Genomic DNA, 27,338 nt, shown 5'->3' on the forward strand with positions numbered 1-27,338 from the left:
AACAGACAGAAATGTAGTCACCACAAGCTAGCAAAGGCCTACTAAACAAGCGAACCTTGGCAACAACATTCCATTCATGCATACGTTATCACTCAGCTGATGCTAATGTTGCTACAGATGACAGATATTGCCATGTAGCTACCTCACCTCAGACAAATTGCCAGACGCTCCATTGGAGAAATGGGCTTTCGGAATGTTGTTCGCATCCGGGAAATCGTAGGGCTCAGCAAACAGTCAAATTGCTCCCTGTTGAGCTGAAAGTACCACTGGAACCAGTCACGGTGAAAGCGGAGCTCCTTCATCAGCCGGAATTCCCCCAACTGCTCTCTGGACCTGAGGGTCTCATGCACCCACACCCTTCTTGCTGCTGCGGGTGCCTTCCTCCGTATTCTCCTCACAACCAGGGCAAGTGCCAAGGCTCTTTTGTTTCAAAGACAGAAACAGTCTCCACCAAATCACTTCTGTGTATCCTACACAATGTGGCATGTAGCCTACTGTAGCATCTGATGTAAACACCGGACGCAAGACGTGACATCCATTCAAATATTGGCGCATGTAGTCTATGACCTAAATTTGCACTGAGCCCGGCAGCGAGCACAACAAATATAGTTGGGAACGTTTGGGAATAAGACAACCTAGCAGCAAGTGCATGACTCGTACAATGTGAACGGGCCCTTACCAGGAGGTGCACAGGAAGTGTCATGTCCTTATATGGGAATTTGCGGGATGTTTTCTTATGCTAATTAGGAACAACTGGTTTTCAATTACGAAAATAATCAATCAATCCTAAGAACACCAGTGTTAACAATTCTGTTTAAGAACCACGTCATGAATCCAACTTCAGGGCAGGGCAGGGGGGCACGCAATCCAACCTTGGTAAAGTTGGTTTTATATTGGACGTTGGATATTCGACACATTCGAAAAATCTATTATGCGGCCTGACCTTTTGACCTATTCATTTCAAACCACTTTTGGTGAACTCAACTAACCCCCCTACACATTGCACAAAGCTTTTTTTTTTTTTTTTTTAAAAACATCCTTTAATTTTTTTTAATATTTTTTAATGTAAAGAAATGCTTTAAATCTATTATGCGGCCTGACCTTTTGACCTATTCAGGTCAAACCACTTTTGGTGAACTCAACTAACCCCCCTACACATTGCACAAAGCTTTTTTTTTTTTTTTTAAAAACATCCTTTAATTTCTTTTAATATGTTTTAACGTAAAAAAATGCCATAAATCTATTATGTGGCCTGACCCTAAAAAAAAATTATATTTAAAAAATTTAAGGATTTTTTTTTTTTGAAAAAAGAAGCTGTTAATTATAAGTAGGCTAGGCTGAGTTGCTATATTGCTATGATCCTGCGATCAACCATAGAGATGGAACGGACTATTTTCTTTAGAAGGAGTAATACAATCTTATTTAAATCAATATTTAGTGTCAAATTATTGATTTATTTGGTAAGTATCCATGTAATAAGCAGGATAATTTAGAGCGAGGCGGTTGTTTTAGCGAATACAACCCCTTAGGCTGATTCAAGACAGTTTCTCGCCACAAGAAGCCAGACATATAGACTTCTTTATAAGATTTTGTTGTAGGAAATGTCTGCAAAGCTTTTTTAGTGATGGCAACAAGGTTTTACATGGTGCAAGAAGCTGTTCGAAGCTCAGTACACAAGTTTTCCCCTAACAAGAACAATTAACAGGAGGCAAATATCATACAAAAATAAGTTTGGTTTTATTACAAAAAGTTTAAAAGAATTCCAATTAAAATAGCAAGGGCAGATTAATAAAATAATAAATTAGATGGCAGATACATGTGGTTTTACTCTACTCAAAGTAGGAAGGTCGGGTCAGCACATGCACACCACTCCGGGAGACAGAAAGAGAGGCCTTGGATGTTGGAGCCTTTGGGCGAAACAGTGATGGAGGCACCCTTGCAGTTTCTGCCTTGTGTGTGTCAAGGCCTTCAACCTTGCGAGGAGATAAGCTGGGTGAAGACCCAGTTTATGCCCTCATCCCTGATGCTGAACACCTGGGGCCCAGGCCTCATGTGTTTGTGGGGGATGAGGCTTTCTCCTTAAGGTAAGTGTTCTATTTGATTTGTATGAAGTGCATGTACTGATTTAACAGCGTCATTCACATTGTCATTATGTATTGTAGGATTTTGAACAGCACTGTTAAACTGTAATGTATTATTGGATATTATTAGATTGTGATGTCAACAATGTATTTTGTAGAAATTGTAATCTAAATGTACATATTACATAATCAGGCAATTGAGGCAAACGTTCAAGCTAAAATATCCAATATATAAAAAATTATACAATATAAATATAGGGGTAAAAAGGGCTGACAACGCCACCTATGTTGGCCTAGGACCTCTTTAAAATTACAACAGATATAAGATTAAAAACAGGTTCTTTGTTCCGGGGGAGGGCAGTAAAAATGGTGCATACAAAACAATGAATAAAACAAGAAGTGAAGGAACCACATTTATTTTAACAAGGATAAAAAACAATAAAATGTACTAAAAAAGGGAATTAAAAAAAAACTAAAACCAACTAACTAAAAATCAATTAAAACAGTCCAAACAGAACGGGAGTCTTGACTTTACAAAGTCCACAGGGTTCTGCTTGCAACCGGTTTCCTCTCCTTGTGCGGCCTTCTTCGGGTATAACCTGCAACAGAAAAAACTCCGGCCAGTAACACGTCCTCAGCAACTTATCACTTCATCACGTTTATCCCCACCTCAAAACGGGACTTACGCGGAAGGGTAAGAGAGAGTTCCACACTCTCCCACTTTCTCTGCTAGCATTCGGGTGTTTGGGTTGCTTCACTGTAGCTTCAGGCCGCTCTAAGGTTGTTTCCCTTTGTGTCTATCTCTAATCTCCCATCTGCTTCGCCGCTCATTCCGAGTGTTCTGTCGTATCTCCACGTCTTCTTGGATGTCTGTTCTGCTGCTATTCTGTCCTTTTTTTATATCCAACAGCCAGTCCATTCTCTGGCTCCCAGGTGTAAATCCTTACCCTGATTACTGCATGTCCGATGGCGGAAGTAAACATTAAAAACACACATTTCAAAATAAAAGCATGCAATAAAAAGAAGATAAAAACCACAGCAAACAATAAAACACAGCAAATCCAATAAAAGCATGCTCGAAATAAAAACATCCACCTCCGCCCCGTGACATGAGTGCAGCTGATGTGGAAAACATGTGGAACACAGGAAGGTAAGTGAAAACGTATAAAGAAACAGCGGTAGTGTACGGGACATGTCAAACTCATCCCCCTGTTTCTTCCTTCTCTTCCCAGAGCCCTGCCGAGACTGGGGTGTTGCTGGAGCAGGGTTGCTGGAGCAGGGTGCAGGGTTGCTGGAGTAGAACCCTGCACGGTGGAACCCTGACCTCTATGGAACGCCAACGAGGTCAAAAATACGTGAATTCTAATACGTTGTCAACGCGTTGACAACACGTCGTCAACACGACAACACGTCGTCAACACGACAACACGTCGTCAACACGACAACACGTCGTCAACACGACAACCTTTTCACGCATTGTTGACGTGTAAACGACGCGTTAACGACGCGTTAATTTCACGTGATTTTGAGCCCTTTGGCCACTTTGACCAGTTTGAATGTGTGAGAGTCATAAGTTCCCAGTGGCTTCTGAGCAGTTGGGTTAAACCATTTCTGTAAGCCTGGGTGGGTTTCCACACACTATTTAACATGATAAGGAACCTCTTATGTCTTTGAGATTTTCTTCCTTTACTGTGCTTATAAAAATAAAAATTTGGGTTGCAGTTTTATAACTTTATTAGTTATTACTAACATTAGTTATTAAATTATAAATTATTTTTATCAGGATAAAATTGCCTCATTTTGCTCCACTATAGTGGGCATTCTAGCTTTAACACCATCAAACTTTAATTTAATATCATTAAAAACATTAACATCTTTTTAGGGAAATAGTTACTGCAATGGTACTCACTCAATACTATAATGAATATCTGTATTTGTAAAACATGAACTTTACTCTTTGAGCATTTTAATTTAATATATGACCAGCAGGGGGCATACTCTTAGTCCTGATGAAATAGTAAAATACAGGTTGATAAGAATGCCCAGATTTAATCTCGGTGCTTGGGGTGGGAAGCCCTGTTAACATAATTTTATATTCCTCTTTTGACTATATATATATATATATATACATGGTGAATACTGCTGAAGCTGCACAATGCTTAACAAGCTACTTTATTAACGAAAATATTTTTATTTGTATCTGGCTCTACATCAAAACACCCGGACCATCAAGACCATCATGAGAAAGGTGTTTTTATTTCGTACCATTACAATTTTTCTAAATCCCAATCACTCATCAACTTTACAATCTAATCAAAAAAACACCATTAGAATGAATAACATTGTCATCATAGTTAATCGGATCCATAAGTCCCTCACACCAGTATGGGCAATTATTTTTTACATTTGCATGCAGCATATTCCCTCACAAAAGTGAGTGAAAAGCTTGCACTGTAGAACCCTGTAAATTATCCAGTTGGTTGAATGTTTAGTTTCACTGAAATGTATTTATTATCAGCCTACCTGATGAGCTTGTGGTTCCCATCAATGTGCCACAGCGAGTTGGGACCTGCAACACTGTAGGTTCTCCGGTGCAATCTGTGAGACAACGATCTGTGTCTCTCCTTCTCTGCACTCGAACACCCATAGAAGATAGTCTGGCCCCAACAGCATTAGCTCCCATCTCTTCATTTTCTCCAACCAACTGCCGAACCACTTCATCAAGTTCTGCATCAGAAAGGCATTCATACCTCATAAAAGAGGACAAGTTGAACAACCTAGGAGAGAGAAGAAGACATTTCAGGCAAAGTGTATCTGCATTTCCCTGAAAGTGATCATGTTAAAAAAACTGTACAGATAACAGCAATAATAATAATAACTTTAGTAATAAATTACACCTTGAAAATTTAATTAAATGGGTTATCGTCAAGAAACTTTCTTTCTTCTACAATAAACTAAGCCTAACTCTTGGTTTTGAATGTAAAGAATATGGCCATTGGCTTTAATTCATAGAATGACCAACTCACATAAATGGAATGTCTTACCTGTAAACATAACATTAAATCATTTAACTTTTGCTTATTCCAGTTTACTTTGACCTTCAGACGACAAATACCATATTGAAATGAGTGGGTTTATACCTATTTCACAGAATTTATAGCAAAAAAATAAAAATAAAAAATAAAAAAAATAAAGCCAGGGCTCAATAGTGTACTGTAAAATGTATTTAGGAGCATGTGTGCGTATAACCAAACATTATTCAGTAATTCCCATTAACTTCGCTACATTTTTTGTTTTAATCAGTCTTTTTGTCTTGTATGTATGTGTGTATGTATCACAGAGGAAGACACACTTGTGTCTCTCTCTCTAATTTTTCAGTTTAGGAGCATGCACTCCTTGGGAAAAATGTTTCACCGTCAAGCAACGCAAGTGAATAAACTGACAAACACAGAACAATATTTAAACATTTAAAACAATAGCTCTGCAATTACAGGAAAATATATTGTTTGTATGCCTTGCAATTGTCATTTATACCTCAATCTCCGTTTAACTGTACTGACTGATACATCCAGGATTTCAGCAATTTCCATCCATCCATCCATCTTCGTCCGCTTATCCGGTGTCGGGTCGCGGGGGGAGCAGCTCCAGCAGGGGACCCCAAACTTCCCTTTCCCGAGCAACATTAACCAGCTCCGACTGGGGGATCCCGAGGCGTTCCCAGGCCAGGTTGGAGATATAATCCCTCCACCTAGTCCTGGGTCTTCCCTGAGGCCTCCTGCCAGCTGGACGTGCCTGGAACACCTCCCTAGGGAGGCGCCCAGGGGGCATCCTTACCAGATGCCCGAACCACCTCAACTGGCTCCTTTCGACGCAAAGGAGCAGCGGCTCTACTCCGAGCTCCTCACGGATGACTAAGCTTCTCACCCTATCTCTAAGGGAGACGCCAGCCACCCTCCTGAGGAAACCCATTTCGGCCGCTTGTACCCTGGATCTCGTTCTTTCGGTCATGACCCAGCCTTCATGACCATAGGTGAGGGTAGGAACGAAAACTGACCGGTAGATCGAGAGCTTTGCCTTCTGGCTCAGCTCTCTTTTCGTCTGGCAGTGCGATAGATTGAATGTAATACCGCACCCGCTGCGCCGATTCTCCGACCAATCTCCCGCTCCATTGTCCCCTCACTCGCGAACAAAACCCCAAGGTACTTGAAATCCTTCACTTGGGGTAAGGACTCATTCCCTACCTGGAGAAGGCATTCCATCGGTTTCCTGCTGAGAACCATGGCCCCAGATTTAGAGGTGCTGATCCTCATCCCAACCACTTCACACTCGGTTGCGAACCGATCCAGTGAGTGCTGAAGGTCGCAGGCCGATGATGCCATCATCTGCAAAGAGCAGCGATGAGATCCCCAGCCCACCAAACTGCAACCCCTCCCCACCTCGACTACGCCTCGATATCCTGTCCATAAATATTACAAACAGGATTGGTGACAAAGCGCAGCCCTGGCGGAGGCCAACCCTCACCTGAAACGAGTCCGACTTACTACCGAGAACCCGGACACAGCTCTCGCTTTGGTTGTACAGAGATTGGATGGCCCTGACTAGAGACCCCCTCACCCCATACTCCCGCAGCACCTCCCACAGTATCTCCCGGGGGACCCGGTCATACGCCTTCTCCAAATCCACAAAACACATGTAGACCGGTTGGGCATACTCCCAGGCTCCCTCCAGGATTCTTGCGAGTGAAGAGCTGGTCCGTTGTTGTTCCACGACCATGACGGAATCCGCATTGTTCCTCCTCAACCCGAGGTTCGACTATCGGCCGAACCCTCCTTTCCAGCACCTTGGAGTTGACTTTACCAGGGAGGCTGAGAAGTGTGATACCCCTGTAATTGGCACACACCCTCTGGTCCCCCTTTTTAAAAGGGGAACCACCACCCCAGTCTGCCACTCCTTTGGCACCGTCCCAGACTTCCACGCAATGTTGAAGAGGCGTGTCAACCAGGACAGCCCCTCCACACCCAGAGCCTTGAGCATTTCTGGACGGATCTCATCAATCCCCGGGGCTTTGCCACTGTTGAGTTGTTTGACTACATCAGTGACTTCCGCCCGGGAAATCGACGACAATCCCCCGTTATCCTCCAGCTCTGCCTCTAACATAGAGGGCGTATTAGTCGGATTCAGGAGTTCCTCAAAGTGCTCCTTCCACCGCCCTATTACCTCCTCAGTTGAGGTCAACAGTGTCCCATCCTTACTGTACACAGCTTGGATGGTTCCCCGCCTCCCCTCCTGAGGTGGCGAACAGTTTTCCAGAAGCACTTTGGTGCCGACCGAAAGTCCTTCTCCATGTCTTCTCCAAACTTCTCCCACACCCGCTGCTTTGCCTCTTTCATGGCAGAGGCTGCAGCCCTTCGGGCCCTTTGGTACCCTGCAACTGCCTCCGGAGACCTCCGGGATAACATATCCCGGAAAGACTCCTTCTTCAGTCGGACGGCTTCCCTGACCACCGGTGTCCACCACGGTGTTCGTGGGTTACCGCCCCTTGAGGCACCTAAGACCCTAAGACCACAGCTCCTCGCCGCAGCTTCAGCAATGGAAACTTTGAACATTGTCCACTCGGGTTCAATGCCCCCAGCTCCACAGGGATGCACGAAAAGCTCCGCCGGAGGTGTGAGTTGAAAGTCTGTCGGACAGGGGCCTCCTCCAGACGTTCCCAATTTACCCGCACTACACGTTTGGGCTTACCAGGTCTGTCCAGAGTCTTCCCCCACCCCCTGACCCAACTCACCACCAGATGGTGATTGGTTGACAGCTCTGCCCCTCTCTTCACCCAAGTGTCCAAAACATACGGCCTCAGATCAGATGAAACGATTATAAAATCGATCATTGACCTTCGGCCTAGGGTGCTCTGGTACCAGGTACACTTATGAGCATCCCTATGTTCGAACATGGTGTTCGTTATAGACAATCCATGCCTAGCACAGAAGTCCAACAACAAACAACCACTCTGGTTTAGATCAGGGAGGCCGTTTCTCCCAATCACGCCTCTCCAGGTGTCTCCATCATTGCCCACGTGTGCGTTGAAGTCCCCCAGCAGAACAATGGAGTCCCCCACTGGAGCCCCATGCAGGACTCCAGTCAAGGTCTCCAAGAAGGCCGAATACTCCGAACTCCTGTTTGGTGCATATGCACAAACAACAGTCAGGCGTAGGGAGGCGACCCTCTCGTCCACCGGGGTAAACTCCAACACAGCGGCGTTCAGCCGGGGGCTTGTGAGTATCCCCACACCCGCCCGGCGCCTCACACCCTGGGCAACTCCGGAGAAGAAAAGAGTCCAACCCCTATCCAGGAGTATGGTTCCAGAACCAAGACTGTGCGTAGAGGTAAGGCCCACCAGATCTAACCGGTAGCGCTCCACCTCCCGCACCAGTTCCGGCTCCTTCCCCCACAGAGAGGTGACGTTCCACGTCCCCAGAGCCAGCGTCTGCTGCCCGGGTCTGGTCCGTCGAGGCCCCTGACCTTCACTGCCACCCATGTGGCATCGCACCCGACCCCAGCGGTTCCTCCCACAGGTGGTGGGCCCATGGGCTGGAGAGATGGGAGCCACGTAGCTTGTTCGGGCTGTGCCCGGCCGGGCTCCGTGGCAAACCCGGCCACCAGGTGCTCGCTGACGAGCCCGCCGTCTTGGCCTGGCTCCAGACGGGGGCCCCGGGCTTCCTCCGGGCAGGGTCACTCCATCTCTACCTTGTTTTTCCATAGGGTTTTTGAACCATTCTTTGTCTGGCCCCTCACCTGAGACCACTTTGCCTTGGGAGACCCTACCAGGAGCACAAAGCTCCAGACAACACAGCCCTCAGGTTCACAGAGACACACAAACCTCTCCACCACGATAAGGTGATGGTTCACGGAGATTTCAGCAATTTGTGTAATTACAAATCCACATGAGAGCAGGAATCTCAGGTGTTCTTCTGTGATCAGGTAGCTGGATCGTCCAAAATCACCTGTCCGGACCAATGGGGTTTGATATCCAGAGGTACCTAATGTTGCAAAAAGAGATTTAATGACAAGATATATATGAACTAATACGCATGAATGTCAGCCACTATCCCAAAGATCACACTGAGACAGTCCATGTTTTCTAAAGGCTAATTTAAACCAACAGCAGACAGGATTGATAGTGCTCTCATGATTAGGCAGATATTTCATTACAGTCCATACAGGTGGAGTTGTGGAGGTGCATGGATATGGGATGGTTATATGTATTGACCTGGGGCCTCATGTATAAACGTTGCGTACGCACGAAAAGCTTGCGTACGCTGGTTTTCACGGGCCCTTTGTGATGTATAAAAAATTTACTTGACGTGAGAATGTGCGGGCCGTCCGCAAAGTCTTTTCTGGCTCTGTAACTGAAAAGTGCCAAAAATCACTAAACATTACGAAATAAAGTTTCCACTACAGTTACTGGCATAAGTCTGTAATGTTGTCTATGAAAAAAAAAAATTATGTCCGCTGATAGATGTGAAACATTATCCACATAAATGATCAAACTTTTATGGAGATAAAAGTTTGATCATTTATGTGGATAATGTTTCACATCTTTCACACAACTGTTTAATTTGCAGGCTACTTAATCTCTGTTAAACATGAGGATGGAAAAAGATTGATAAATCCACTTAGAAAATACTTTCAGTCATCCTCTGTATTTCCCATAGATGAAATATCTTATACACAGAAAATGTAATGTAATGTAATGCAATTTCTAGAGTCTTTAGTTGCTGAGGCTCAGACATCCAAGTCGCACAGGAGGCGGGACGCACGGATCCATCCTATTTACCATTTCATTATTTCATCCATGCGTGGCACAGAGGATCCGTGCGCACTGTCACCTGCCGTGGCCGCCAGACATCTCCTCTGAGTCAGGTCTCCCTCGCGCTGGACTCAGTTTCACTGGCATTACATCAGTGAGTTCAAACTGCTTATTATGCATAATTTGGACTGACACTGACACTGTTGTTCTGTAACTGGTGTGGCGCTGCCACTATTCTCTTGCTTTCCACTTCGACATTAAACTTTATTTTCTTTTATTCTGCCATGGTTCGGTGCATTCACCGCCCGGTCACCATTTGCCATTCTGGGCATTTTCTTTTATTGCTTATCCAAGATGACAAACCTCCTAACGGAAAAAAAATTTCTCGCCTCCACCTCTGCGATCAGCACCTCCACGTCAAGTCAGTGAAGTTTTTTTTTTTCCGTCTGCAGCGGGATAACCCGTTGTGATTGGACAATGATTGACGTCGGGGACGCATTTATAGTAATTTCCATATTCATTTATGGGAGGAGGCAAGGCGGGGTCAGTCACTCATTCTCAATTTCACGTTGATTGTGATGTATAAAGGAAAGGTGCTCAGGACCTGGCGTACGACCGGTTTTATACATGTGAATATTTCTGTGCGTAGGTACTTTTCAATTTCTAGATTATCTATGTTATATGAAGAATATTTAGCCTTAATGAATACTGATATCTCCTACGGATAGTCTGGCTCCAGGAATATCACCAACGTAACGGCAGGTGTTCCAGTAAATTTTTTTAAACTGGTTAAACAGATGAAAATAAGATAAAATATAATAATAATATAATAAGATAAAATCTCGACCTCATAATTCCTAATTTCAAGAAATTGATAATCAGAGATGATTATGGTAAGGGATGCAGTAGAGTTTGGTGTTTGCCAATTGGACAGTGGCAGGATTTACAGTTGTGTTCAAAATAATAGCGGTCCAACATCACTAACATAAAAATCACATTTTTTGGTAGCAATGATATTTTTTTAGGGCTGTCAATCGATTAAAAAAATGTAATCGAATTAATTACATACTCTGATTAATTAATTGAAATTAATCGCATACATAATTAACGGTGCCTGAACCGATACTTTTTAAGAAAGTAAAAAAAGAAAAGAAAAAAGAAGGGTACAGTAGGTGACATTAAAGAAGGGCTTGTTTATTTTTGTTTTTTGGGTCTAAGGGCCAACAGTTTGTCCGACAACCCCCATGCACTGAATTCAAGACACAGTACTGTGAAGACAGTAAAACATGGTGGTGCAAAAATCATGTTATGGGGATGTTTCTCAAACTGTGGTTTTGGGACTATTTATCGCATACCAGGGATCATGGATCAGTTTCAATACATCAAAATACTTGAAGAGGTCATGTTGCCTTATGGTGAACAGGAAATGCCTTTGAAATGGGTCTTTCAACAAGACGATGACCCAAAACACACCAGTAAGCGAGCAAAGTCTTGGTTCCAGATGAACAAGATTGATGTTAGGGCTGGAATAACGGTTCACAGGTGCCAGAAGTTGGTCGACTCCATGCAACACAGATGTGAAGCAGTTCTCAGAAATAATGGTTATGCAACTAAATATTAGTGCAGTGACATGTTTCAGTTTATACAGTAAATGTTTGAGTTGTAAAGAAAAATGCAAATACTGCTATTTTTTTGAACAGCCTACAGAGGTATAACACAAACTTGATCAATTTTGGTCATTTTTTGATTTGGAATTGAATATGCAGTGTTCCCAATGCATTGCTATTATGGAATTAAAAGCTATTGTAAGGATTTTGAGCATTATTCACTTTTCTTTTTTTAAACAAACTGCCATTATTCTGAACACAATGTGTATCAGTTTGAGATTAAGTACTACCTGTGGATCTCACACACGTTACAAGAGACTGCTTAACTTAATGGATAATTGGCAGTCTTTCTGGTGAAAACCTGGTCTTATTAAGAGAGATGGTATTCATCCCACTTTGGATGGAGCCGCTCTCATATTTAAGAACCTGGCCGAGTTTTTTTAGCGGTCTTAAACCATGACAACCCAGAGTTGGGATCAAGAAGCAGAGTCACGGTTTAATACACCTCTCTGAACTCCTGTACAATCGCAGGCACTTTCACACTCATTTATATTGGTCAAATCTACCTCCTGAACATCAGTTAAGCATGTTGAAAACAAGTTCACCTTTAAGTGTCTTGAAACTTGAAAGCCTTGACATAACGCATGATGTAATCTCTAGCAGGAATTATAACGGTCCTGTCCACTTCAACCTCAACTTACTTCTCAAAAATAAGATCCAACTAGAGGTTTAATAATCCTGGAATGTATTCATATTTTTCCTTTTTAAAGTAGCAGCTGAGATATTTCATTTTCTTTTATTCGTCTCATGCATTTTTTTTGTGAATTATTCCTTGCAAGGAAAAGCACTTTCAATTGCATTTACTTGTACATACATAGTATGACTGACTGAAAAGAGAAATAGCCAACTGTATGAATCGAAGAAAATACTTTCATCTTGAGTTGACAAAGCTGTTTGCACTAGTTGAATAAAACCGGTCACTAATGGAAGGAGTTCATCTGCATCATCCAATCGGAGAATCCTCCCTCTTGCCCATCTGATGCTCCTCTCAAGGGTCTCCAGTCTAAGGAATTAACAACAAAATGTGACATTTCTGACAAACTAATCTTAATTACATTTAAATGTTGCTTTCCCATCCAAATAAAGAATGTGGCATTTTACAATCTTTACATTCACTTTAACACAATTGTGTGGAGCATGACTGAGTATAACCTCAAACTCTCTCGTTGCAAGCACCTATACATTGTACACGTGCCTCACATCTCTACATGGCTGGTTTGCACATTTATCACCAATTTGTGTCAGCTGTAAAGTGACCGAGAGTGGGTGCTAGCGATCTTGCAGTGGATGCAGGTGACCTGTAGATTAAAACTACTAATAAACATCTGAAAAAGTTGCTTTAAAGCCCAGGATCATTGGGACTAACTTGCTGCCGTTTCTCCCTCTATTATTACTACCAGAACTGCTCCTGTTACAAGCCAGCTGTCCTTGTAATGTCAATTTCGCACAATTTTGTCCAACACAAGTTTTGTGTTCATGACCCGTTGACTAATGATACATGCAAGCGATCAGTTCAGACTGGCCGCCTCCCCGTACTCAAACCCAACTATATCACCACCAAAGCTAGGTTACTGATCAGTCACAAAAACTCACCTCTACAGATGCGCTGCAAATCCTTATTTAAAAATATTATCAGTAAAGTTAAAGTAAACCTAAGCACGTAGGAACATGACATATGTTTTTAATAAGGGGGTTGGCCCAGTTAGGGAATAATTTAGCTGGCACTCAATTTCGTGGGATTTACTGTAATTGTAGCGGGGTGCAGAATGATGACACTGTTGCTACACATTTAATTTTTTTTTTTAAATGCAAGAATAGGAGTTACATTGACAATTTTATACACAGCATATTTAGATTGTGGTATCGTACACATGGATTATCATTGTCTGATGTAATCAAAATAACTACCTAACTACTACACAATTTTCTTAAACCATAAACTGCCAAAAACAGTACACAGAATATTAATATGAGCAGCTCATTGTCAAGGTTTCTGCCCCGCGCTCGTACTACAACATGGCGGCCGTAAACTTACATTAGCTGCTAACTGGCTACTCAACACGGTTGATGCAGTGAACCGCTCATAAACACATTTTAAACAGAACACAGGGTTACCAACGTACAGTCCCTAAACTTCCCGCTCTAACCTAACATCACCAGCTTACCTGCAAACTGCAATGACATTCAATACGTGTATGTTTAAAGTCAGCGTTTGTGAAAATCCTCAAAAGACCGTAAATTCAATTCATCCCCAATGCTAACTTCAGCCTGCTACAATTCCAGGTGTAACAGCCGAGTTTGCACAACTGCTAATCCTATAGCTGTTGCGTTATTTCAAACATGTACAAATGTAATTCGTGATTAATGACTTTAGTATTAAATGTGCTCTGCCGGAATATTTAGAATTTGCTACAATACCAGGTCCAACAACCTTTGTTAGCCTGCCAATAGCATGAATTTATTCATTTGGAGTCAAACGTAAAGTAGTATTACCTTATAAGTACTGGTCGCAGGACATCACTGGAAACATTATCCGTGAGGAAAAGTCTGGAACTTTCAGCATATGTAGCTTTACAATGAGCTAGAAAAGTTGAAAGAGCCATGACCTTCGTTCCTTGGATCTTTGTATCCCGCTCGCGATAATTCAAATCCCACTTATATACTGTCTATGCTATGGCCATGCCAAGACCCGCCCTTCAATAGCATTCACACACACACACACACACACACACACTTATTGGCCAAGCGTCTATAAGGTCCTATCCCTTGACCAATCCCCTAACCTGCCGCTCACATCTATTGTTTTTCTAAGACCCCATCCAGATCCTACGGAAGCCTGTAGAATTGCAATGTCAACTCACAGCAACTTGAAACACACCACCACCTACTGGCCAAATTAAAATAGAGCTGTATCAGGCAGACTCAAGCATAGTAGCACAAACCTTGCTGCTCAAAAGAACATTTTTATAATCATTGGGGGAAAAAAAACTCAAGTTCTCATACTCTGATCTGTCCAGCAGTTAATTATAGGAGATTGACTTTCAAACAGCACTGCTCAAATTATCTAAAACATGTAAATACAGCTATTTTTAATTAAGAGATCTTTCACATTGTGAGTTAGGTCATCAAATAGACAACCTAAATTTATAATTAGGAGAGTTCCAGAAACAATCAGGTTGATGTGCACACCAGATAAAGCTTGACCATGTGGGTAATTTCCTAATGTCCTACTATAGTGAGTCTTTGGTTGCTTACACATGAAATACTATCAGAAAGAAAACAGGCAACAGGTTAAAAATCATATTCAGTCATTTAATAACCAAACACAGACATTATTAAATTATGTCCGTGACTTCAAGCCAGACCAAAGTGGGAGCTTGAACATGGACATGAACTTTGTGAATTGTCATTACTAAATTAGCTGTCAGTAGGGCTGTCCTCGACTAAAGAAATAATTAGTTGACTAACACTTATACGATTTTGTCGACTAATCGATTAGTTGATTTAATTGACAGAGCTGTGCGCTTTGAGAGTTGGTTAAGACTAGAAAAGCACAATATAAATGTAGTTATTTAACCATCTGTAAAACTGAGTTTCTCCACAATTAATCCTGCAAAAGCACCACTTTAAATCTCGTGTTTACCATAAATGTGCTCAAAAGTTTCTTGGAAATTAGTAATTAAGCATGAATAAGCATAAAAAATGACTAATAGACTAAAGAAATCTTAGTCGACTAAGACCAAAACGACAGATTAGTGGACTAATCGACTAAGAGGTGGCAGCCCTAGCTGTCAGTGACTTTAAGCCAGACCAAAAGTGGGAGCTTGAATAATTCCCTCACACATGAACTTTGTGAATTGTGCGTAAGTGTCATGGATAGGCAGTTTCAAATTTACAAGGCAGGTGTTGGCTTCAGGGTACTTCCGCCCTGTCTCATGAATGAAAGTCAGAGTTGGGTGAGGGGAAAAACCAAGAGCTGGCACTCTGTCAGCTCCAGAGGCAAACACCAGGATTTGTTCCATTGTGATCTCAAACACACCATCTGTAAAATTGTACGGTAATACAATAATTAACAGCTGATAATGCAGGATTATGTCAGCAAAAGTCAGAGTAGCTCAAATTAAATCTCAAAATACTCAGCACAATTGTCAGTGAATCATTCATTTACCTTCAATATCAAGTAGGAAGTCTCTCCAGTACCCTTCCACTCTCTTCTCTTTTCGCCACTGGTTGCTTTCAGGATGGGACAGCATTGCTTTGAACAGGGAGATCAAGTCTGTAGCCTTTAAAGGCCTCTCTGATGAAGAAAACATCCTTGAAGATGCTGGGGTGAATTTTCATCAGGTCCAGGAGACCAATTGTGTTTAGTCCTTCAGCAAGTCTGTAAAGAACAACTAAAATGAAGGAGATAGATTTATCAATAGATACAAATAGAAAACAAAAACAAGTGATTTATAAGAAAGCATGCTCAGAGAAAAGCACGTTAGCCCAACACACCAAAGTTATGATAACTAAGCAATTGCGATAGGTGAAGTGAATCAGGAGTGCCACACAATTGATAGTCATTACCCAGTTAAGTATCCTTAACAAAGACAGGCCCAACACATTGTGAACAGTCAAACTTTGACCCCAATTAAACAGAAGCAAGTGCACTATATTAAACAGTATATGGCACCATGAAGGTTTGTTTTTCATCAATAAATATTTTCCAGCTCACCCAAGCATTTTTATCAAAAAATAAGTAAAATCTGGTCCAACCGCTGTAGCACTTTCATGAACAAAATTAAGGATTTAAAATTAACAATTTATAGATACCATTACAGATTAACTGTGAGACTACTCAAATACTCACTGTTGCAAGGCTTCCTCTGTCCTTCCTTCCACATAGAAACTTGTGGCAGCCTGAACCAACTGGTCCCTTCCCTCCATAGTGGTGATATGCCTCAGGGACCCCAACAAGGACAGGCTCTCTGCAGCTTCCTCAATGGCAGCTCTAGCTGCTGTAATATCAACTGCCTCACTGATCTTTAAGACATCGACAGTTCATTAGTAGAAGCAGGCCTTTGAGATACTTCAATTGTAAAAAAATAAAAATAAAACGACAAAATTGACATACCTTTTTGAGTTTCAACTGCAAATCCTGATCGGCTACTTCTTCGAGAGTGGGTGGTGATGTAGGTGTAGAGCAAAGGTTTTGGTAGAGCCTCTCGGAAAAACAAGAAGGCAACACTCCTCCATGCACCAGTGCAACAGCAATCATCACTCCATATGTTCTGTAGAGACCTCTGCGTAACGCTGAAAACATGGAAATGTTGAACAAGAGATATTCCAGTGGAAAACAGTTGGCAAATATCTGCAGGATAAGGTGTTTACAAACTAAAATGTCAACAAATGCAGAAATATCAATATGTTAGACGAGTTAGACAAGTGCCGTGTGGGTACTAACCATGGCTGTCCAGGGACAGGTTCTTACTGTTCTGTGGCCCTGTAAATAGGGTGCTGTCTCTGAGAGCTATCATAAGCAGTCGGAAAAACCCCCGTGTAGGGCCCCCCTTGTCCACTGAACCCTCTGCTTGCATGAAGTCATCCATAAATATGACACTTAATTTGGCTTCTGGATTGAAACTCCTCCTTGCAAAGGCTCGGATGGCACCATCCATTAGGTTTTCTCTGCATACATTTATCATATTACAGCTGGGAGTCTCTCCAATCCAGACCTTTGATGCTAGAGTGGTGAGTAAGGTTTTCAGATCTGATCTGGAACAAAAACACAACAGTAACCAGTTATGTCATCCATGAGCAGTGAAGGCTGACAGAACCATTTTGCAGGTGGGGTTTTGCAACATCCAAAACCGTTGCATTACCATATTATATTTAATCTGTATGATACACTCTATTGGCCTGCTGGCCCTGGCTCATTTAAGACGCAGTAAATTATCTATTAATAGTAAAGTAGGAAACTACCACTTACTTGTTAGTGTCATTGACATGACTCAAGTTCGGGAAGCCAGCAGTTGTATCCAAGGGCACGGATGAGCTGTTTTGAGGACTATTATCTTCTTCGGGAACCAGAATGTGCTGGCAAAGAACAAAAATTCAAACCTGAGTAATCTCAATTACCATTACATAATGAAGTTTAAATTAAATAGTAATAAAACATAAAACACTGCAGCTGACAGCGGACTGATCTCATGCTTCTCCTTGCGGAGTTACAGAAGAACAGTCATGTGACATGACAAACAATACGCTGTAAACAGCGGACTTCAACGTGCTTCCCCTGTCGGGGTCACAAATTGAAGTGCCGAAATCACCTCAGTTTCCGAATTATATTCCTGTGGAATTGTGGGTCTCTGATTAAAGACACACCTCTGATTTTAGGTTTACCCCAGGTCACAGTCAAAGGTCGTTTCACATGGTAGTGCCGATTCTGTTCAAGTTTACAGAGTTTGCATTTCCTTTGTTCTAATCACGTCTGGCCCTGCAGGGAGTGGCTCCCCAAAACCAGAAACAATAGTTACCTTTCCTGTGGGGACAATGAGTCTTCTTCATAGTTACTTGATTAAATTTAGCTGCAGGCCCCATTAAACATTGTTTTCAAAACATAAGCCGGGTTTTAACTTTTTAACTTCAACAATCCCTCATTTTTCACACCTTTGGTGTGAAAACACTATGAATGTTAATGAAAACAATGTCATTATATAAACATAGAACAAAAATGTAGACATTAGCAAAATGTGTTTGATTTGTACAAGAAATTATTTTTCATCTCTGACCTCATCTTATCTGACTCCATATCTTGTATCAAGAAGGTTATTTTCTCTTAACAAAATATGTTTTGCTGGTTTTACTCAGTGATTAGTGACTTGCATTCCATTTGAAACAAAAACAGAAACACTTAATTAAATCAGAAGATATTAAAGCTGTTGACCAGGTAAAGACAATGGAAAGGAAAACATCTTAGAAATCAAAGAAAACAAAACCAAATTCAAGTTTCCACACTGCACTTCAAATACTGCACAAGGAATAACTTGTCTCACATCTGTAATGCAATCAGGTGGGCTGAAATCTATTCTATGGCAGAAAATATATTTTATCTGGCTCAAGGAAAAAATGCATTAGGTTTGATCTTAATCTCAAAGGAGCTAAAAAACTGATACACACACTTCAATATATGCTGTCAGTTCAGATGGAGTGAGCACAAGGAAACAGTCTTCATCATTTTCCATTCTGTAGTGAAAGATGCAGACTGGGGAAAAAAGTTCTTTGTTCAGTCTTGTCCAATCTGAAAATTTGGGACAAAATCTCAGATCGCTGCTGGTTCATTCTCATGCACCCAGCACAGGCGGCAACGTCACCAAAAACGTTAGCAGGCTATGGCGCACTCTTGACGTCACATTTGCGCGCCTAACTTGGCTGCAGCTGCTGTAAAAAATGCTCTTATCCTCCTGAGCATTCTGGCCCTTTAACCGTTGAAATCAGAGGGGAGCCCAGGGTCTCCTTGTGGATTTACTGCTGACCCAATTCTCCTCACTCCCCTTGTTGGCGTTGGTGTCCATCTCACTGTGCTGGCATTCAAGCGTTACATCCTGTAGGAAAAAGCCATCCTTAGCTTTTTGGTGTGTCGGCAGGGACTCCAGGGTCAGGGGGTGGGATCCAGTCTCCTTGCGCTTTCGGGAAACCACGCAGGAAGTCAGCAGAAGTCAGCACCGCTGGTTCTCTCCGTCGGCATCTGAACCCGGACTGGGTTCCTGTAGGCACTCTGCTGGGCTAAAGTTGAAGTGCGTCACATGGATCCTTGTGATGCATCTCTCCCACTCCACTGCAGCGCTGGTGTCCAGCAGCACCTTGCATGAATCTCTCCACCTGGACCTGGACCCCTTGATCTCCTTGATCAGATGTAGTCATCAGGCTGAATGGCTTTATCAGCAGAAATCTGGAGGCTGCTTTCACCTATGAATAAAATTACTGACATGCCAACACACTGCCTTGCGAAAAGCCATATTATTGATAGTTTGTCCTTGATTTGTCCATTAATTTCTCATGGAGGAGAAATTTCCTTTGTCATCTGTGTTTTCCAAAGTCCTTAAGACAATGGGCAAAAAGCTTTTGTCCATAACACAATAAATGATCCCAAAAAGTCATGAGTCATTTGGCTCCCCAAAACCAGAAACAATAGTTACCTTTCCTGTGGGGACAATGAGTCTTCTTCATATGCTAAATGTCAGACATGACCTGATCAATTCTTTAGAAGCTAGGTTTTGGGAGAGGCAGTCAAATGCTGATTAGTGTAGTTACTTGATTAAATTTAGCTGCAGGCCCCATTAAACAGGGCTATAATCAGCAGGCACAACATTATCACTAATAATGGGGGTTGTTAAAACCTAAACAGACCTCTTTTTGTTCAGAGATTAGGCCCTCATCAGACATAATTTGGTACACAGGTGTTATTTACCCATTTTAATGAAATGTATACCCTTCTAAAGACCTTTGAGAATCGATGAGGGGTCAAGTGTAAATAGCCAGATCGCGGGGCAAAGGCTAGTTTCACCCGGGTGTAAATAGACACTCCGTGGTTGAAAACACATTATAACATTTACGTAAACAGAAGATACACATTTTTTTTGTATTAATGTTTCTTTCTAGAACCACACACATAATTTATGTCGGCCTGGAAATAGTCATGCAGAAAATAAGGGACATGTATGTTTTCAACTGTGCATTACAGGTGCTCCACAATGATCTCACCAACAAGTAACCTGGATTTTTACTGAGTAGTCTATTATACACTTAATATCAACCAGAATTAATTGTATGGCTGGATTTCTGACCGTTTTTTATTCTGGTTTAGCAATGTGAGAGACTTAAAATGGCTTACTGACCATATAAAAAGGCTGGGACTGATGTGATTCCACTGCCAACTACTCAAGACTCACACTAACAAATCACAGACAGTTGAATATTTTAAATGAATGAATGAAACAATGAATGAATGTTATTACAATAATAATAATAATAATAATAATAATAATTTTATGGCAGATAATATACCAGAGTGATATGAATAGTAGAAACAATGGCAATTAAGGTGATATAAATATGAATAATAATAGTTATTATGGTGGTGAATATGATCGAAAGACAGAAGTATTAGCCATAGAAGCTGCAAGAAATATGAGTGATAGTGATAGTATTTTTATGGTTGTGAATGTTATAAAATCCCGTGGCCCTGTATGGCATATGGGAATGCTGTCGGTGTTACTTTCACTCTTGGCATTTACAGAATCTCAACCTAACAACATGAACACCTATATCCCTGCAATAAAAGTTATGTTTATGAAGGGTATAATGATGCATTTTTGTTGATTGAACTCTGGTTATTCATTCTAATGGTTTTTTTTGATTAGATTGTAAAGTTGATGAGTGATTGGGATTTAGAAAAATTGTAATGGTACGAAATAAAAACACCTTTCTCATGATGGTCTTGATGGTCTGGGTGTTTTGATGTAGAGCCAGATACAAATAAAAATATTTTCGTTAATAAAGTAGCTTGTTAAGCATTGTGCAGCTTCAGCAGTATTCACCATGTGCTTTCTTGTTATAAAAGGGTAAATGTGTATAAACCATATATATATATATATATATATATATATATATATATATATATATATAGTCAAAAGAGGAATATAAAATTATGTTAACAGGGCTTCCCACCCCAAGCACCGAGATTAAATCTGGGCATTCTTATCAACCTGTATTTTACTATTTCATCAGGACTAAGAGTATGCCCCCTGCTGGTCATATATTAAATTAAAATGCTCAAAGAGTAAAGTTCATGTTTTACAAATACAGATATTCATTATAGTATTGAGTGAGTACCATTGCAGTAACTATTTCCCTAAAAAGATGTTAATGGTTTTAATGATATTAAATTAAAGTTTGATGGTGTTAAAGCTAGAATGCCCACTATAGTGGAGCAAAATGAGGCAATTTTATCCTGATAAAAATAATTTATAATTTAATAACTAATGTTAGTAATAACTAATAAAGTTATAAAACTGCAACCCAAATGTTTTATTTTTATAAGCACAGTAAAGGAAGAAAATCTCAAAGAAATAAGAGGTTCCTTATCATGTTAAATAGTGTGTGGAAACCCACCCAGGCTTACAGAAATGGTTTAACCCAACTGCTCAGGAGCCACTGGGAACTTATGACTCTCACACGTTCAAACTGGTCAAAGTGGCCAAAGGGCTCAAAATCACGTGAAATTAACGCGTCGTTAACGCGTCGTTCACGCGTCGTTAACACGTCATAAACACATCAACAACGCGTGAAAAGGTTGTCGCGTTGATGACGTGTTGTCAACGCGTTGTTAACGCGTTGACAACGTGTTGAAAACGTGTTGACAACGTGTTAACAACGTGTTGACGTGTTAGAATTCACGTATTTTTGACCTCGTTGGCGTTCCATAGTCCCAGCTCGACAACGCCTGCAATTTTTTCAGCCTGAACCTGACACGACCCGAGACCAACAACACCTCTAAGCTCGTCACACGCTACTAAGAGGTAAACTTTTATTATGGGCCTGAAACATCATGCCCAAAAATATTGGACAAACTGTCCATTACACAGAAGCATAAACATGAAGGGAGAATATAGTCCTACGGGATCAAACCGCAAAAATAAGTAAATAAACGGCCTACCTTTCTTTGCTTTTCAATAACTGAACTGAAGAACAATGTTCAAAACAAAATATATACATATATATATATATATACAAAAAATAACTCTTCGCCAACTGGCTAATGTTAAATAAAATTAATAAAATAAATAAAAATCAGTTGAACTGTGTGTGTAGATACATACAGCTGCTACATACAGTGGTCATCATTCAGTTTATTCATGAGTGCTGTGAAGAAAAAGAACAGCATCCACTGTTGAAGGCTTCAGAGATGTCCTCTCCTCCAGCATCCTCCCTGCTGTGCTGAAAACGTGTTTGCTGCTGCTGCTGCTTGCAGGTATGCTCAACACATGACGGGCGAGTCTTGACAACAAAGTATGGAACGCCAAAAAGCTCACATTACGTCATTTTCCTACCTCAGTAATCAGTAAAGAACAACAACAGATCACATTAATCCAACCCAGCACAAGTATGAACAAAGCTTGGTGGATTTGGGAGAGATTTTTTTTGTACAGTTTATTTTTCTATTAGTTTGGCAATCGGTAAACTAAAATTGTAGGCAGATAAACTGTATTGTGTTATCTTTGAATAGGTTATCATTTGTGAAAGGTTTGCTGCAGATATAATTATATAAAGGGGACTGATATTGTCCTAACTTGCTCTTGGTAAAATAAGTGCACCAACCTCCAATAATTAAAACCACGGACTTTCACCTAGCAAAATGAATGAGCTAGTTTTGATTGATATCCCTGTATTGTAGCTACATATTAAGTAAATAACGTCTGTGTTTCCCCCTACTTTTATTAATAGAACCAATACAACCATCCAGTTGATCTGAAGAGCCACAATCCAAACATAATGCAAGATATCCACTAGGGGGCACTCACACTATAGAAATTTGTTTTTAACAGGCTTTAAAGACTTGAAGTGTATACATCCATACCAACTATTGATGTAACAAGTCCACCAACATGCTTAGGCCTACTTCCTACATTATTAGGTAAAAGGAGATAACAGTACAAGTAAGTGGCCTAATGATAATAACGTAAATTGTGAAATTGTAGGCTTTCAACTGGGAGTAGCCTATATTGGTGTGTGCAACAGACTGTTCAGCAAATGCACAACTTGTGTGTAAGCTTTCATTTAGCAGGTCTTGGTTTGGATGAAGCAGCACAGATGATTGGACCACTGGAGGCAGAATAGCAAGTTTGTTCCTACACGATGCACCTTGAAACCTGGTCTGGTAGAACTTCTCCACAAAGAGCAAATCTGATTAGGTTTTCAGCCACCTTCATGACATTGTGGATGGACTTCCTGGCCTGTGCTTGAAACTGTTTTAACCCAAACTAGTTTATACTAGTTTGTGTGAAAATGTTTCAACATTTGATGTTACATTTTAAAATTGGATAAAAATGTTTTCAATGTAAATAACTATTTCAAAGAAACCAAATTAAGTAATGCAATGAATTGCAGATTACAGATGTTTCGAAATTCTGAGAGCAGTGGACCCCTACGTCGTCGACAAAGGTGCAGAGCAAGGCGACAAATTACTTTTAAAGTATCCCTTTTGAAGAATTCCATTCAGAGGATCACTTCACGTATGGGTAAGTCTATCCTGCTGTTACCATGACATTTTGGTCTCAATTTTTTCAGCTTACCCTTTTATGCATGTGTTCTTCACTTTATCTACCCACTGTATGTGTTAGTTGAATAAGTTATTCCCACATCACTGAACTCATTTGATATTCCACTTAATTGTCTTTGCACGTGTCACTAGGTACAAAGCAACAACATGCAGCTATTACTGAAATGCATTTAGCAGCTTGCAATGAATGGGCTATTGACAAAGGTAATGCTTTTGTTTGATGCTTTGTCAGATGCCACTGAACCTCACCGGGTCGTTGTACCCCTGGATTTAGAGCAAGATGAATTCCTTCAAGTCCTGAGGGACACTTTTCCTGATTTGCATGCTCAGCAAAGTTTTCAGTTATGCAGAGTCAGTGGCCAAAGACTGGTCATTCCTCTGAACTTGAACACTATGTGCCCCAGTGAAATACATCGGAATAATGCCTTGCGCCGGTCAAACCTGTACATTCGGCCACAGGTAGGCAAATATGTGTGTGAAGATTTTCAGTACCATACTTAAGGGTTGACTGCATTTACATATTTAAGCGAAAATAATTTCGGATCAGGTGGATCTCACAGTTATATTTATGTAATTGTGAATCATTTAAGAGCAGATTCTGTACATAGTCATCTAGAGCGAGAAAATATTCCACCTTAAGTCCAGGCTCCAGCTGCTACTGTCACCCAGTCCACAGGACCGGCAGTCCAGGCTCCAGCTGCCACTTTCACCCAGGCCACAGGACCGCCAGTCCAGGCTCCAGCTGCTACTGTCACCCAGTCCACAGGACCGCCAGTCCAATTCAATTCAATTCAATTCAATTTTATTTATAGTATCAAATCATAACAAAAGTTATCTCGAGACACTTTACAGATAGAGTAGGTCTAGACCACACTCTATAAATTCCAAAACCCCAACAATTACAGTAATTCCCTCAAGAGCAAGCATTAGCAGTGGCTATTGCGACAAGTGGTAAGGAAGAAACCTCGACAGACCCAGACTCTTGGTAGGCGGTGTCTGACGGGCCGGTTGGGGGCGTGATGAACAGTGGTGATAACAGTCACATTAGAAGTCACAGTGACTTCGAAGGTTATCGTGGAAGTTCATGTCATAGCAGGGCACATCGTGTCATACTGAGTAGTGCAGTCTCCTATACCGGATCCTGACTACTCTGTGCATATGAACATCACAGCAGGGCGTTGCGGGATGTGACGTGGCGCTGCAGAGCACGGGTGGATGCTGCGGATGCAGCAGGACGCAGCAGGATGCGGCCGGGAAATGCAGAGAATCGCAGAGCATAGCTCTGCGAAGAAGAAACATAAGGACTCCGGGGAGTAAACTCTCCAGAGCTAGATTAGTAACAAGCATTTCTGGGACAGGATGCATACAAAAGTAACAAGTAGAGATGAGAGAGCAGCTCAGTGTGTCTTAGGGAGGAACAGCCTCCCCGGCAGTCTAGAATTGTAATAGCATAACTTAAGAGAGGCAGGTTAAAGAGAGGTGCCTGGTCGGGCTAGAACTCTCCCCAACCGGATCGGGCTGTACTGGCCTGCCTCCCTCTACTCTCGCTAGATTATTAATTGTACAGTATATGAAACTGATGACTACGAGGAGAAGCAGTGGGCCGGGTTAGGTGGACGCTGCAACTCCTCACTCCTTAACTATAAGCTTTATCAAAGAGAAGAGTTTTCAGTTTACTCTTAAATATGGTGACGGTGTCTGCTCCTCGAACCCCGACTGGGAGCTGGTTCCACAATACTGGGGCCTGATAGCTGAAGGCCCTGGCCCCCAGTCTACTTCCAGAGACTCTAGGAACCATAAGTAGCCCCGCATTCTGGGAGCGCAGTGCTCTAGTGGGACAATAAGGTACTATGAGCTCTTCTAAGTATGATGGTGCTTGACCATTTAGAGCTTTGTAAGTCAGGAGGAGGATTTTAAATTCGATCCTATATTTAACTGGAAGCCAATGCAGAGAAGCTAATACAGGAGAAATATGATCTCTTCTCTTAGTTCTCGTCAGAACACGTGCTGCAGAATTCTGGATCAGTTGGAGAGTCTTAATGGACTTATTTGGGCAACCTGATAATAAGGAATTGCAGTAATCTAGTCTAGAAGTAACGAATGCATGGACTAGTTTTTCAGCATCGTTTTGAGACAGGATATTCCTAATTTTGGCAATGTTACGAAGATGGAAAAAGGCTATTCTTGAGGTTTGTTTTAAGTGGGCGTTGAAGGATATATCCTGATCAAAAATAACTCCTAGATTTCTGACAGCAGTGCTAGAGGCCAAGGTAATACCATCCAGAGTAACTATATCTTTCGAAAACGAAGTTCGGCGGTGCGTTGGTCCTATCACAATAACTTCCCTTTGTCTGAGTTTAACATCAGGAAATTGTGGGTCATCCAGGATTTTATATCCTCAATACACGTTTGAAGTCTTGCTAACTGACCACTTTCATCTGGCTGGTCCAGGCTCCAGCTGCTACTGTCACCCAGTCCACAGGACCGCCAGTCCAGGCTCCAGCTGCTACTGTCACCCAGTCCACAGGACCGCCAGTCCAGGCTCCAGCTGCCACTTTCACCCAGGCCACAGGACCGCTAGTCCATTCTGCAGTCGCCACTGGTAGCCATAATCCTGAGGATATGAGGTTTGTTTGGCTATTGGTTTGTTGAAATATTCATGGCCACTTTCTTTTTTTTTTTTTTTTTTTTCTTTTTCAGGATAAGCTTTGAATGTGAATTTACTGAAAACAGTTTGTGTGCTGTTGGCTGACCCCAATATTTGAACTGCCTTTCCTAATCATCATATTGTATCATCTGTGTGACATAGGGAAGACTTCTACATGGACTCCTCTGAATCAGAAGTTGAAATCCTCTCTGTTCTCCAGTCTCCAGTCAGGTGCAACAGCCCCAATGTATGCAAATATAGGATTTATTTTTTAGAAATGTGTATACTCTATATGGCCTGATTATACATGTGTGGTCATTGTTTTGTTTTCTGTGTTCTCAGGATGTCAAATGTCTGGCTGACATTTTGAAAGACTTTCAAAATGACCATCTAGACCTCAGTCGCAGTATCACAGTCATTGCCAGGCGCAAAAACATTCTTCAGAGTGCATGTGTTGCTCTAAGCAGGAGCTATTTTGCCTGGCATAAACTGCCATATATCGAGTTCGTTGGGGAGATGGCAGAGGACTATGGAGGTCCAAGGAGAGAGTATTTCAGGTTAATTCAAAATTGTATGCATCCTGCTTAAAAGGTCATGGGAACAGTGGTACCTTTTCAGATGTGCCATTATTTTAAAGACCATATATAAGATGTTTTGTCTCTTTTTTTTTTACAGACTCCTCATGATTGAATTGCAGGAAAAGATGGGCATTTTCCAAGGAAGACCAGGGCGGCTGCTTTTCAGCTATGACCAGCGGGCGTTGGCACAAAACAAGTTTTACACTGCGGGAAAGCTGGTGGCCTGGTCCATTATGCAC

The 27,338-nt window shown here is 41.6% G+C and overlaps 1 protein-coding gene across 4 annotated transcripts; it reads right to left on the reverse strand.

Annotated features, from left to right (window-relative positions):
- Positions 1–12,510: 12,510 nt before the first annotated feature.
- On the reverse strand, positions 12,511–17,679 carry LOC114548438 (G2/M phase-specific E3 ubiquitin-protein ligase-like). Of its 4 annotated transcripts, none has more exons than XM_028568398.1 (7): positions 17,524–17,679; positions 16,999–17,309; positions 16,669–16,847; positions 16,405–16,577; positions 16,270–16,320; positions 15,721–15,933; positions 12,511–12,555 (listed from the first exon to the last, which is right to left on the reverse strand). In XM_028568398.1, exons 2-6 carry the CDS (start codon positions 17,237–17,239, stop codon positions 15,789–15,791), a joined length of 789 nt encoding a protein of 262 aa, XP_028424199.1. In that variant the 5' UTR covers positions 17,240–17,309; positions 17,524–17,679; the 3' UTR covers positions 12,511–12,555; positions 15,721–15,788. The 4 variants fall into 4 exon arrangements, with proteins under 4 accessions (XP_028424199.1, XP_028424198.1, XP_028424200.1 ...); XM_028568397.1 differs by lacking the exon at positions 12,511–12,555 and adding an exon at positions 15,264–15,594; XM_028568399.1 differs by lacking the exons at positions 12,511–12,555; positions 16,270–16,320; positions 17,524–17,679 and adding an exon at positions 15,264–15,594.
- Positions 17,680–27,338: the final 9,659 nt, after the last annotated feature.

The sequence above is a fragment of the Perca flavescens genome, chromosome 21, assembly GCF_004354835.1.
Source record: "Perca flavescens isolate YP-PL-M2 chromosome 21, PFLA_1.0, whole genome shotgun sequence".
Taxonomy (NCBI): Eukaryota; Metazoa; Chordata; class Actinopteri; order Perciformes; family Percidae; genus Perca; species Perca flavescens.

Excerpts from the sequence above, each read along its gene's own strand:
- LOC114548438 (XM_028568398.1), bottom strand. The coding sequence starts at position 17,239 with ATGATAAATGTATGCAGAGAAAACCTAATGGATGGTGCCATCCGAGCC. Across the intron at positions 16,578-16,668 it reads TGCAGTTGAAACTCAAAAAG|ATCAGTGAGGCAGTTGATAT; the intron begins GTATGTCAATTT and ends GATGTCTTAAAG. Across the intron at positions 16,321-16,404 it reads ACAGAGGAAGCCTTGCAACA|TGCTACAGCGGTTGGACCAG; the intron begins GTGAGTATTTGA and ends TGTTCATGAAAG.